Source organism: Cebus imitator, unplaced genomic scaffold, assembly GCF_001604975.1.
Source record: "Cebus imitator isolate Cc_AM_T3 unplaced genomic scaffold, Cebus_imitator-1.0 Scaffold356, whole genome shotgun sequence".
Lineage (NCBI taxonomy): Eukaryota > Metazoa > Chordata > Mammalia > Primates > Cebidae > Cebus > Cebus imitator.
This window is the reverse complement of record NW_016107671.1, coordinates 1,764,655-1,779,207: the sequence shown is the minus strand read 5'-3', so window position 1 is coordinate 1,779,207 and position 14,553 is coordinate 1,764,655. Positions and strand designations below refer to the sequence as shown.

General features: G+C 41.2%; 2 protein-coding genes and 1 pseudogene across 13 annotated transcripts in view; all 3 read left to right on the top strand.

Annotated features, from left to right (window-relative positions):
• Positions 1-7,323, top strand: part of ZNF607 (zinc finger protein 607) — a 66,718-nt gene extending 59,395 nt beyond the window's left edge. For all 7 annotated transcript variants that reach the window (XM_037730628.1, XM_037730629.1, XM_037730627.1 and 4 more), the window contains one exon: positions 3,895-7,323. In XM_037730628.1, the coding sequence (XP_037586556.1) occupies positions 3,895-5,750 (1,856 nt within the window). In that variant the 3' untranslated portion in view covers positions 5,751-7,323. The remainder of the gene's footprint in view (positions 1-3,894) is intronic.
• LOC108287850 lies at positions 6,368-10,567 on the top strand (annotated as a pseudogene).
• LOC108287841 (zinc finger protein 30 homolog) overlaps positions 9,560-14,553 on the top strand; it is a 24,901-nt gene continuing 19,907 nt past the window's right edge. The window contains exon 1 of one of the 6 annotated variants that reach the window (XM_017506491.2): positions 9,560-9,737. The gene's annotated coding sequence lies outside the window, so the exon portion shown is untranslated. Of the gene's footprint in view, positions 9,738-10,029; positions 10,522-10,541; positions 11,067-14,553 lie in introns of those variants that run through there. The other 5 variants (XM_037730687.1, XM_037730686.1, XM_017506488.2 and 2 more) reach the window with 5 other exon arrangements.

The following is a 14,553-nucleotide window of genomic DNA, read 5'->3' as shown; positions in this document are numbered from 1 at the left end:
AAAAAAAAAAAAAAAAAAAAAAAATTATTAACATGATTACCTTTAGGTCTGCTGCTTTACTTTTTTCTCTATATATATTTAATTTCTCTGTCTAGCCATTCCTTTTGTAATTCTGATTATTTCAATTTTTTTTCTATTTGTTTAAATTTACCTATTGGCTTTTGGGTTGTATCTCCTTGTGTAATTTATTTTAATGGGTGTTATAGGGATTACAATATACAATGTACATCACATTTCACCAGCTAGATAGAGTTGTTCCTTCTCAACAAATATATAAACCTTGTATTTTTATAGTTTTATGTCCACCTTACCCTTTATGTTATAGTTTCCATGTATATCACATCTATATATGTGGTAAACCTCACTAGGCATTATTATTAGTTTTGCTTTTAACAGTCATATTGAAGTTAAGGGGCAAAAAATGATTTTATGTATTTACATCATCTTTTGTGATGCTTTTCTTACATTCTGAAGATTCAGATTTCTCTTTGATATTACTTTCTTTGGTCCTAAACAACTTGTTAGCAGTTTTTGTATAGTAAGTCCGATGGCAACAAAGTATTTTAATCTGCTTTTATCCGTAAATGTAATGTATCTTACTTGGCATTAAATTAGCATCTTAATTCTACAAATTTATTTCTTTCATTAAATTTGAGATGTTTCCAGTTGCTATTTCCTGAGATATTTTTCCTCCTGAAATCTTTGTTTTTTTGGGTTTATAATTTCAATCATATCTTTTGATTTATTTCCACAGCTCTTTAAAATTTTTTAAACTATTTTTATCTCTCCATTTCAAGTTGAATAGTTTCCATTGGTCAGTCAAGTTTACTGACTCTTAGTGATTATATATTTCAGTTGTATAATTTACATTTTGATCATTTTCTGTCTGCCCTCTCATGGTTATATATCCTATGTTGTCTGTCATTTCCAGTGTGTTTTTCTAAGCTTTGTCTTAATATTCTGATGTTGCAATAATATTAGCTAGCATGGCAGGCATCAGCCATTGAGCCTGGCTCCAAACTTTTATATGCTACTATTTTTGTTGTTTTGTTTACTCACAACTCTAAGTCTTTAAAGATCTCCTTTCATTGTCTCATAATATTTCCAGGCTCATGTTACCTGTTCCCTTCCTGAATTGTTTCTTTCTCTGGAGTATCTTATGTGCATATTTTTAAAAATTTAGATATTGAGTAATTGCAAGATAGGTGGTAAAATGTGCTCATTATGTTGTATTTGACCGAGTGTAGAAAGTTATCACAAGACAAAAGTATGCCAGATTGCAGGGTCATTTATTTATGCCGGCAACCACAGAGGACTCACGTCTCTCCAACCTGTGGTGGCAACAGGAGGGTGCCACGATTTTTTATACCCGAAAAACCACCTTGGGAGTGGGGGTGAGGGGCGGGGATGGGGATGAAAAGGCTTCAGACATTCYVAGGGCTAGTGGATTCTGTAAATTACCTCCTGGGCAGAGATGAGGGTGGGGGTCTCCGGACATTCCAAGGGATGGGGACTTTTGTCATTCCGTTTGTTACTTAAGTGGTTTACAGAAGTCAAGATAAACATTTGTTTACACATTATCTGGTTAAGGTGGAAATCACAGACCTTAGTTACTTATTACAAGCTACAGGAGTCAGGATGGAACTAGCTTGGACTGCTTAGTCTGGCAATTGCCGGTAAGCAAAGGCTAGCAATTCTGGCAGTTACTGATAAGAAAAGGTAAGCAACTTTACATAGTTTTGAAGAACAAACAGCAGTTCTATTTACAGAGGCCAAGGACAGTAGTTATTTTAAGGAGAATGGGGCAGCCATTTCAACTTATCTAAAAACAGTTTTGCATTTCATAAAATAGTTTTGCTCTGGTTCTGGCTCTAGGCCAGCACAATATCACAATTATAACTGTCTTTTTAGCAGCTTTTTGTGTTTCATCCATGACAATTGGCTGTCTAGACTTTTTACTTTTAGGGTCACCTTTGAAGAATATTTCTGCAAAATTATTGTTTCTAATACTTTCAAAATGTGTATATATACTCTTATAATTTAAATAAAATCGCTGTTTCTTGTTTTCCCTTGTTTCTTATTTTTATTTTTTATTCTTTTTTGGTTGCTTTAGCTCATATTTTACCTGATGATTTTTGTAAACACCATGTCTTTGATTTAGGTGTTGATGCCATTCTGTTTTCTAATGCATCACAGTTTGCTTTTATCTTTATTTTTCTACTTTCCTGTACCTTGTTCTTAATTTCCTAAATGTTGGGTAGTGATCTTTAACTTATTTTCTTTCCTTTTCATTGAGATAAGTATTCAGTCTTTGAATACCCTGCCTGCCGATATTGAATGCCCATGATTATGATGTGTACCCGTTTTCTCCATCATGATTTGCTGGAATTCTTCCCTTTTACTGTTCTATTTCCATAACGATGCAGCATTTATTATGCTGAGGACATTTCTATTTCCACATGGAAGATCTTTTAGTTTCTGATATTATTAATTTGTATTGTTACTCCATTTTAGAGAGGGTTATTTATATTATTTCCACTTTTTGTGTACAAATCATGCCACAAGTCATGTCCGACTAATACAGCACTTTTTATGTTGCTGAACATATTCCTTTATATAGACTGTATTTTTTTTCTTTTTTTTTTTGGTGATGGAGTCTCACTCTGTCGCCCAGGCTGGAGTGCAGTGATGCAATCTCAGCTCACTGCAACCTCTGACTCCTGGGTTCAAGCAATTCTCCTGCCTCAGCCTCCCAAGTAGCCAGGGTTACAGGCACCTGCCACCATGCCCTGCTAATCTTTTTTTTTTTTTTTTTTGGTAGAGACAGGGTTTTACCATGTTGGCCAGGTGCTGGTCTTGAACTCCTGATCTCAGGTGATCCTCCGGCCTAGGCCTCCCACAGTGCTGGGATTACAGGCATGAGCCACCATGCCTAGCCTGCTTTATATAGAATGTAAACCATTATCCTCCATCCCACTTCTGCCAATATTTTTCATCTAGTTTTTGGCTCTCTTCTTTAATATAATTCAGGTCCTCTCTTTGCCCTAAGTTTGAGTTCTCAACATTTCATAATTCTGATGTACATACTTGGTATGTGTCTAAAAATTAATTAGCATACTCTTGTGGGCATTATCAGAATGAGTTAGCATTGGATAAAAAGGAAATCCATCTGCACATGTACCCCAGAACCTAAAGTGCAATATATATATATATATATATATATATATATATATATAAATGTATGTATAAAGGAAAACCAGAACAGACCCGACAAAGGTTATGATAGAAAATTAGATTGAATATCTGTAGGATCAGAGGTAATAAGAAAATGTCAGGGCAAGATAACTAAAAACTCAGTATTTTATTTAATGTGGAGAGAAAAGGAGTATACATGGTCATATATAGAAGGGAATAAACTATAGTTGTGGGAGTACCTATATTTCAGGGAAGATTGTAATTGAAGAATGATTCAGTATATATACTGCCTGTTTTCTTAGCATATGGTATAAATTTATATAGCAGGGGTGCGGTATAGCTGGTCAGTTCTGTAAATCTAGAACCAGTTATGCAAATGTTAATAAACTTGCATTAAATTGACAGCTTGAAATTGCCCTCAGTGGGAATATTTACACCAGAGATCTTGGCAAACACTACAAAACAGGGCTGAGTGTGTGTGTGTGTGTGTTTGCCTTTGTGTGTGTGTGTATGTTTGCCTTTGTATATGTGTGCATGTGTGTATAAGCTGCACTCCATTGCACAAACTCATTTTTTGAGCTCTCCTTTCATATTTTTGAGTTGTCAGCATCTGTAATAGGTGAGAATTCCTCTTAATTCTACAATACATTGATGTTTTCTCACCCAGTAAACAAAATGTTTATCTTTTATGTCTTCTAGATTTGGATTCAAGGTGTGAAATAATCAATGATAGGAAAATGGACATTTATAGGAAACACTCATCTGTTACTCTCCATCAGAGAATTCATAATGGACAGAAACCATATGAGTGTAAGGAATGTCAAAAGGCCTTTAGTCATCTTACAGAACTCATGGTACATCAAAGAATTCATACTAGTGAGGAACCTGAGCAGCGTGAAGAGTTTGGGAAAGCATTTAGCCATTTTACAGACCTTAGAGAACATCAGAAAATTCATGCTCGTGAGAAACTTTATGAATGTGAAGAATGTGGGAAGGTCTTCAGTTATCCTGCAAACCTTGCTCAACATGGGAAAGTTCATGTTGAGAAACCCTATGAATGTAAAGAGTGTGGGGAAGCTTTTAGGACTAGCCGTCAACTTACTGTCCATCATAGATTTCATTATGGTGAGAAACCCTACGAATGTAAGGAATGTGGCAAGGCCTTTAGTGTGTATGGACGACTTAGTCGACATCAGAGTATTCACACTGGTGAGAAGCCCTTTGAATGTAACAAATGTGGAAAGACCTTTAGGCTCAAAGCAGGCCTTAAAGTACATCAGAGTATTCATACTGGAGAGAAGCCGCATGAATGTAAGGAATGTGGGAAGTCCTTTCGTCAGTTTTCCCACCTTGTGGGTCATAAAAGAATTCATACTGGAGAAAAACCCTATGAATGCAAGGAATGCGGGAAGGGCTTTACATGTAGGTATCAACTTACCATGCATCAGAGAATTTATTCTGGGGAGAAACCTTATGAATGTAAAGAAAATGGGGAGGCTTTCAGTAGTAGCCATCAATTTACTGCACCTCATACATTTGAAAGTATTGAGAAACCTTTTAAGTGTGAGGAATGTGGGAAGGCCTTTAGTGTGCATGGACGACTTACTCGACATCAGGGTATTCATAGTGGTAAGAAACCCTTTGAATGTAACAAATGCGGGAAGTCCTTTAGGCTCAATTCATCCCTTAAAATACATCAGAATATTCATACCGGTGAGAAACCTTATGAATGTAAGGAATGTGGAAAGGCCTTCAGTCAGCGTGCACACCTTGCCCATCATAACAGAATTCACACTGGTTACAAACCCTTTGAGTGTAAAGAATGCGGGAAGTCCTTTCGTTGTGCCTCATATCTTGTTATACATGAGAGAATTCATACGGGAGAGAAACCCTATGTATGTCAAGAGTGTGGGAAGGGTTTTAGTTATAGTCATAAACTTACTATGCATCGCAGAGTTCATACTGGTGAGAAACCTTACGAATGTAAGGAATGTGGGAAGGCCTTTAGTGTATCTGGACAACTTACTCAGCATCTGAGTGTTCACAGTGGTAAGAAACCCTTTGAATGTAACCAATGTGGGAAGTCTTTTAGGTTCATTTCAGTACTTAAAGCCCATCAGAATGTTCATAGTGCTGAGAAACCCTACGAATGTAAGGAATGTGGCAAGGCTTTTCGTCATGCCACAAGCCTCATATATCATGACCGAACTCATGCTGGTGAAAAGTCCTATGAATGTAAAGAATGTGGGGAGACTTTTAGTCATGCCTCACATCTTATTATTCATGAGAGAATTCATACCGGTGATACACCTTATGAATGTAAAAGATGTGGGAAGGCATTTCGCTGTTCCTCTTATCTTGTCAGACATGAAAGGGTTCATGCTGATGGAAATCCCTACATGTGTGAAGAGTGTGGGAAAGCTTTTAATAGTAGCCATGAACTTAGTATACATCATAGAGTTCATACTGGTGAGAAGCCCTTTAAATGTAACAAATGCAGAAGGTCATTTAGGCTTAGATCCATCCTTGAAGTACATCAGAGAATTCATATTTGATAGAGAAATTTTGGCATATATACAGGTAGTAAAGAAAGCACTTTGTGTCAATGGATTTATCTCACTGAAGAACAATCTGAATGAAGACAATGCAGGATGACTTAAATACAGTTCAGTTTTTATTAGGCATCAATTTGTCCTGGTGTGAACTTTTCAAAATGTAAATAATGTATGCAGTTTCTTTGGCCTCACCTGTGTTAACTCAGATTCAGAGAATGTATAAAGTATTTTTTTTAATAACATAAGAAAACTTTTTCTGAAGTCCTCTAGTTGAGGATTGCCAAAATATTCATAGTAGAGGAAAGTTGAGAGAACATAGGAAACCATTGTTCTTTATACTTGTATGTAAACATTTTCCAGCAACAAACATTTATTGTTAAATCTGAGGAAAGCCATCACACAGGAAACCTCTGTCTATATAAGCAATGATGGGATAGGGTGTTTAGCCATTCTGCATATTTAATGTTCATTATTGACACCCGCTTCTTATAGCTGGAATGATATGGGGGAAGATATTTATCCCTTCTGGGGATCATATATGAATGGTGATAGTAGTACCTACAGTATAGTGCTGTTAGAATTACACAAGTTAGATTTGGAGGTCAGAGTGGAAGCAGGTGTGAGAGGGTCCCGCAGAAGGTAACATGGCTGCCAAAGTGTGTGAGTCCATCAGCAAGTCTGTCCTGGCCTTAGCTGTTGCAGGAGGCGTGGTCAACTCTGCCTTATATCACGTGGATGCTGGGCACAGAGCTGTCATCTTCAACCGATTCCCTGGAGTTCAGTCATTGTGGTAGGGGAAGGGACTCACTTTCTCATCCCATGGGTACAGAAACCAATTATCTTTGCCGTTCCCAGCCACGTAATGTGCCAGTCATCACTGGTAGCAACGATTTACAGAATGTCAACATCACACTGAGCATCCTCCTCCGGCCTGTCCTTGCATCTTCGCCAGCATTGGAGAGGACTATGATGAGCTGGTGCTGCTGTCCATTACCACTGAGATCTTCAAGTCAGTGGTAGCTCGCTTTGATGCTGGAGAGCTAATCACACAGAGAACTGGTCTCCAGGCACATGATCAACGCCTTATGGAGGGAGCAGCCACCTTTGGGCTCATTCTGGTGGACGTGTCCTTGACACATCTGACCTTTGGGAAGGAGTTCACAGAAGCAGTGGAAGCCAAACAGATGGCTCAGCAGGAAGCAGAGAGGGCCAGATTTGTGGTGGAAAAGGCTAAGTGGCAGAAAAAGGTGGCCATTATCTTGGCTGAGGGTGACTCCAAGGTAGCCAAGCTGATCACCAACTGACTGGCTTGAGGGGGATGGTCTGAGTGAGCTTCGCAAGCTGAAAGCTACGGACGGCACAGCATACCAGCTCTCAACGATCAGAACATCACCTACCTGCTGGCAGGGCAGTCCATGCTCCTCCCGCTGCCCTGGTGAGGGATCACCCTAAGGCAACTGGGCTACAGCCCTGACAATTCGTAACACCACCTTCCTTCTGCTCCCACCTCAGAAATCACTGTGAAATTTCATGATTGGCTTAAAGTGAAGGAAATAAAGGTAAAATCACTTCAGATCTCTAAAAAACAACAACAAAAAGAATTACGCGAGTTAGTACATGAAAAAATTATGGGAAACTATACGGGATATAATGTTCAATAAACATTAGCATCTATAAATAATACCATTTACTTGTGTTATTTTTAGTGTGTTTTGACCAGATGAAACTATTAACCATTCAGGTTTAATGAATTCAGAAAAGTTTTATGCTTTAAAAATTTGAATTCATTCTGGATAAACTTAGGATTTAATATAGGAATTACAGGTGTACACCATGTCCGGCTAATTTCTGTATTTTTAGCAGAGATGGGGTTTCACTCTGTTGGCCAGGCTGGTCCTGAACTCTTGACCTCAGGTGATCCACCCACCTTGGCCTCCCAAAGTGCTGGGATTACAGGTATGAGCCACCATGCCAAGCCTCTTTTCTTTTCCCTTTCCCTTTCCTTCCTTTTTTTGAGACGGAGTCTCATTCTTGTCACCTAGGCTGGCATGCAGTGATGCAATCTTGGCTCACTGCAACCTCCATTTCCCTGGTTCAAGTGATTCTTCTGCCTCAGCCTCCTGAGGGAGCTGTGATTACAGGTGTGCACCACCACATCTGGTTAATTTTTGTATTTTTAGTAGCACGGGGTTTCACCATGTTGGCCAGACAGGTCTTAAACTCCTGACCTCAGGTGATCTGCCTGCTTCAGCCTCCCAAAGTGGTGGGATTACAGGCATGAGCCATCGCATCTGGCCCTTTTCTTTGTTAAGACAGGGTCTAGCTCTGTGGCTCCGGCCACAGTGAAGTTGTGCCATCCTAACTCTTGGGCTCAAGTGATCCTCTGACCTCAGGCTCCCGAGCAGCTGGGATTATAGGTGTAGACCACCAGGCCCAGATAATTAAAAAAAGAAAAAAATGTCATATGCATGGAGTCTTGCTATGTTGCCCAGGCTGGTCTTAAACTTCTGGCCTCAAGCAATCCAGGTACCCCAGGCTCCCAAAGCACTGGATTATAGGCATGAGCCACTGCGCCCAGCCCCACTTTATTTTTCTTGACAAGACCTAAATATTCTGTTTTGTTTTTTTTTAAACACTACTTATGACAATGTTCTGAGAAGTAAAGCCCAGTGCCACTTTATTTCTCTTGATAAACCTATTCTTTTTTTTTTTTTAACACCACTTATGTCAATGTTCTGAGTAAATGTATAATAGTATAATTTCAGAGAGGCCTTTTTTTTTGAGACAGTCTCCCTCTGTCACCAGGCTGGAGTGCAGTGGTACAATCTGGGCTCACTGTAACCTCTGACTCCCTGGTTCAAGCGATTCTCCTGCCTTAGCCTCCTGAGTAGCTGGAATTACAGGCACACACCACCACACCCAGCTAATTTTTGTATTTTTAGTAGAGACATAGTTTCACCATGTTGGCCAGGATGGTCTTGATCTGACCTCGTGATCCGCCCGCCTCGGCCTCCCAAAGTGCTGGGATTACAGGCATCAGCTACCGTCCCCAGCCCCAGAGAGGTTTTTTAATAAAACAAATATGTAACTGATATCTTGTATTTTAAATCTAAGAGGGCATATGAAATTGAATGCATTCTGTGCAAGGAGAGTCAGAGTATTGATGAATTTGGACTTATAATTCCTGGAGTAATGACTAAAAGAACCTATAAACTATTAAAGAAAAAATTGGAATAGTAATACATCAATTCAACATAAAGGAGAGAAAAAGAAAACATGCAACAAAAGGAAAATGCCAGACGCTCACGCCTGTAATCTCAGCACATTAGGAGGCATAGGTGGGAGGATCACCTGAACCCAGGAGTTCAAGACCAGCCTGGGCAGCACAGGGAGACCCTGTTTTTTGTTTAGTTTTTTGTTTTTGGGTGGAGTCTTGCCCTGTAGCCCAGGGTAAAGTGCAGCGACTTGATCTCGGCTCACTGCAACCTCTGCTTCCCAGGTTCAAGTGATTCTCCTGCCTCAGCAATCCTACAATCTCATCATTTGGAAGTAATAGCAATCTTACCTCCTTTCCAATTTTTTCTTTCTTTCTTTTTACAATTATTTTACTTGCCTAACGCCACAGGCCCGAGGACACACGAGGGCCAGGTGCAGGTAATCAAAATCCCAACACTCAGTTTCATAGGGACCCACAAACCGTCTCCACGGAAAACCAGAACCAGAAGCGTTGCCCTATCAAAACCATTCCGGAAATAACAATGGACAGGAGCAGAGCCACAGTCACGGATTCGATCCCAGGGACGTCACAAACGCAGACATAAACCGCACAGACCCTAGAGACCCCCTACACTCAGCGTCAGAGTCGGGCACCACTGCCAGCTTTCTCTGCAGGACCATCCCAATCCCCCGCTAGAGAGCGGCACACGCGCACATAGCAGCCTTCTGCGCGGGAACACAACTCCGCCTGCGGCAACGCATTCGGTCCAGGTACGGGGAGACGCCACAGGGAGCACGCGCTGCGGTTTGGTCCGGGCTCGCGACACTGGGGTTCCCTCCATCCAGCTCACCGCCAGGAATCACGCCTACAGGCCTAGATTTGGACACTCCCATCTCCTTTGGGATCCTGTTGCCAACCTCCACCCACCTCCAAACCTCCCCACCCCCTTGGCAGGTGCGACCCTACACGTCTCCCTTGCTCCGTAAAGGGTCCCAGGGTTCGCCTTGGTCGACACGCGCGCCTGCGCACTCCGGACAGAAGCCGACTTTCAAAGGCTCGGGTAAGGCTACGCTGGGGAGCGCGGCGGGGCTTGCAGTCCAGAGAACCAGCAGAAAAAAGTCGGAATATCGGTTTTTAAAATTTTGGACCGCAGTGCCCACAGGGAAGCAGACCCGGATTATCTTTAATGGCACTGGTCAGTCACGGAGCCGCCTTAGAGGTATAGAGGCCTGAGGCACCGGACACTGTCGCCCTTCTGGGTACGTCTCCCCTGCCAGACTGTCCCCGCCGAGACCTGGCCCCAAGCGCCCCTCCCGGCCTCGGAGCAGCCGCGGGACTTGCTTCCGCCCTCCTCGCGCCTGCGCACTCGCGACGGGGACAGGCGCTTTCTCGTATCCTGGCGCCGCTGACTCTGGTGCTGGGCGATCCTTCTAGTCGGGTGAGGCTGAAGAGGTGGGCGCCGGGCGCCGAGCGCGGCTGTGGCCGCTGCTTTTCTGAGAAAAAAGAGCGCGGGTTGGGTCAGGCTTTGCAGGCCGGACCAGAGATGGAGAAAAGGTACCTGTGGAGCCTCAGGCCGCTGTGCGTTTTTTCGCGGGACTGAGCTTTTGCAACCCTGAGGCCTGGAGGCGCTGTGCCGGGCCCGGTTCGTGGGTGCGGCCTATGGTGTAACTGGAGACCGAGGCCCCGCGCATCCCCATCCGCGCTTCAGCCACTTAGGCTCCAGGATGAAGGTCTCCTGCAAAACGCTGCGACCTAGATTCGGGGCGGGTGTCTGGGGGCTGAGAGGACACGCCGACAGTTCCGAAAAGACATTGTGGGTGGTCCGGGGGCTCGAGCAACTGGGTGCCGAACTACAGCGTACCCGGAGCTGCGAACCCAGACGCTGGTGACTGCGGAGCCGCTGCCCTGTCGTTTCCATTTGTGCGTGCAGGTGGTGGTTAGCTGGGGCCAGGGAAGCATGGAGGGTGGGTTCTGATCGAGTCAAGAAAAGCCTGGGGTGTCCTGAACTTGGTCTGCTTCCCCAGCCCTGCCAGTTTCCAGAGAGGGCGCTTGAGAAGGAGAAACGAATCGCAGCTGCTCTTCTAAAAAGCCGGTTCCATGTGAGTTTGTGCTGCTGCTTTGTTCTGTGAAATGCGTTCAATTTCCTTCCGTTTAAAATTCTGCTTAAAAATGATCTGTTTGTTCATTGATTTAGGCCTTAGGATTTCCCTACCTAGTTAACGGCAGAGGACCTAATTAATAGATTTCCCCTTTTTAATGCCTACTTCATGCTGTTCTATAGTTAGACACATGGTTAGTTAACTGTAGGCTGTATATTCGATTACTCTGTCAGCGCTGTTTTTCTAAGGATTTTGATGGTATGGAAATACGCTTGCTGGAGATTAATGTTCATGCTTTGTTTTTAATTTATTCGTTAAGGAGGTTTTTTTTAGGGTTTAGATATGTTTAATGATTCCTGGGTAGGAGCGGAATTTTTTTTTCCAGGAAATTCATAAATAAAAGTTTTTGGTACCAGCCAGATGTGGTTTGAGGTTTGGCAACGTGAGTTTATTTTGGGTATATCTTTGAATCGACTGAGAGAGGCGTAGTGTAATGTAGTGGTTAAGAATTTCGAACCTAGATTAAGAGGAGGATTTGAATTCTGACTGCCACTTAAATCTGAACGAGTTTAAGCAGTCTGTGCTGCAGTTTCCTCAGAATTGTAATAGCGTATACTTCACGGTGTTGTTTTGAGGATCATATGAATCAATATTTGTGTGGATCTTAGGAGAGTGCCTGGCACATAGTGAGTCCTTAATTCATACTAGCTACCGGTATTAAAATGATGATGCGTAGCCAATCCCTATCAGCTTTCTGTATCCCCAAGAGCAATGCAGATGTGAAGGTAATTATGATGGGTGTTTGCAAGCAGGAAAATGAGCCAGACCCTCCAGTGGACCCCAGAACAGAGATTCTTAAATCCTCAGACTCTGTTTATGCGCTTTCAGGGCAACAAAGATATTTTAAGATTACATACAGAATTGTATGTATTTGTAAATGGTTAATTTTTACTGGGGAGAGAGGAAATCTATCATTTCATGATATTATCAGTGTTGTATAAGCTCCAACAACATTAATTCTCACTGTCTAGAAACAAAAGACATCACTGGGAATTACTTTTTGGATGTTCTTTTATAAAATTAATATCTAGCAATATGTAAATGGTTAAATCATACTCCATCCATGTGATGGAATGTTACACATTAATAAGAATTATGTTTGTATTTAGTCGTAAGAAAAAAGTATAGTGTAATGTTGAGATTTATTGTTGTAAATAAGAATCTTCAAGAAATTGTTACATATGAATCTTGAGTACTACAATAAAGATTTATGTTATTTTGCAACAATGTAATATTTAAATATTAAATTGCTAAGTATTTAATAATTGGTTATTTATTGAGGGGTGAGGAGGGGTAAATGCACATTATTAAGTAGCTGCTGTGAAATGAGCATTTGTTTTTGTTTGCAGTTCTTACTGGCTCTCACTTTGGAAATGACGTGAACTAGGATTGTAATCCTTCACTGAACTATTTCAGGGTCTTGATGAGATACAATACTCAGGAACTGGCCGAAATTATTTTTTCAGTCACACTGATTTCCCTCTTGTCACCATTTATGCAGGGCTCATTTAATCACAATTTTCTTTTTTTTTTTTTTTTTTTTGAGATGGAGTTTTTGCCTCTTTTGCCCAGGTTGGAGTGCAGTGGCAAAATCTTGACTCACTGCAACCTCCACCTCCCAGGTTTCAAGCAATTCCCCTGTCTCAGCCTCCCAAGTAGCTGGGATTACAGGCACCCACCACCATGCCTGGCTAATTTTTTCTATTTATTAGAGGGCCACCATGTTGGTCAGGCTGGTCTGGAACTCCTGACCTCAACTGATCCACCTGCCTCGGCCTCCCAAAGTGCTGGGATTACAGGCGTGAGCTACCATGCCTGGTCCATAATTTTCTTAATGACTGTAAAGTAGCCTATCTTCCCAATCATTTAAAAAAAAATTTCAGTGGAAATAGGTTTTTTTAAAAAAATATTTCTGATGATAGAATTAATATAAGCGTGAAATATTAGTAACTACGGAACCTATAAAGAAAATTAAAATGATCAATGGTCCCAATGTCCAGAAATAACAATTATTGATGTTTTAAGAACATATTTTCCCAAAATAGTTTTCTTTTCTTTTTTTTTTTTTTTTGAGACAGAGTTTCACTCTTGTTACCCAGACTGGAGTGCAATGGCGCGATCTCGGCTCACCGCAACCTCCGCCTCCTGGGTTCAGGCAATTCTCCTGCCTCAACCTCCTCAGTAGCTGGGATTACAGGCACGCGCCACCATGCCCAGCTAATGTTTTGTATTTTTAGTAGAGACAGTTTCACCACGTTGACCAGGATGGTCTCGATCTCTTGACCTCGTGATCCACCCGCCTCGGCCTCCCAGAGTGCTGGGATTACAGGCTTGAGCCACCGTGCCCGGCCTCCAAAATAGTTTTCTACAAGCCTGTGTGGGTTTTTTTGTTTTGTTTTGTTTTTTTTAAGATGGTGTTTCACTCTTGTTGCCCAGGCTGGAGTACAGTGCCGCTGTCTTAGCTCACTGCAACCTCTGCCTCCTGGGTTCAAGTGATTCTCCTGCCTCAGCCTCCCAAGTAGCTGGGATTACAGGCACCTGCCACCACATCCAACTAATTTTTTGTATTTTTAGTAGAAAAGGAGTTTTACTATGTTGGCCAGGCTGGTCTTGAACTCCTGACCTCAGGCAATCCACCTGCCTCGGCCTCCTAAAGTGCTGGGATTACAGGTATGAGCCACTGCACCCGGCCGGTGGTTTTATTTCTGAAAAATAGGATAATACTAATTGAAAATTTAAAATAAACTAAGACCTCTAGTTCTTAGTTTAAAAGAGGAATTCAGTGCTCTTGTGGATTATATAACTCCATGCATGTGTGGAGAAAAGTGACATCCCAGTGATCTACTCTTGGTTTACAAACTTCCCACATATTTACAGTTCTTCAGATTATGGAAATTTCAGTTGAGATTTAAATCTGATTTTAAAATTAATTTTAAAATTTCAGAATTGAAATTTTAAGATTTTTTTTTATCTGTTTAAGTCTGTTTTCCTTTAATGATCTAAAAAATCTAATCAAATTGTTTTATAAACTGTTTTTTTCTTTCAGTGTATCTTGAATATTTTCCTTAACTGTTTCTAAAATTTAGTGTTTAGATTACCTTAGTATTCCATTTTATGGATGTTTTGTAAAGTATTTAAGAAATCACTTATTGGGCAGGAATATTCAAAACTGCTCAAGCAGTTTCTTCAGGAGGGTTTCTGGCTCCTATGACTTGATCAGCTTTTCATTTCAGAGTCATGTGAATTTCAGAGATAGGCACATTTAAGAATGTGGCATTTACTTTTGCCAGGTGGGATGCAGGTATTTGAAGTATTTTTATTTCTGAAGGATTGATTTTTATTTAGAATATAAAATAGACAGCTGTGCTATTTTATTTTTTATTCAGGTTTTTTTTTTTTTTTTTTTTTTTTTTGAGATGAAGTCTCG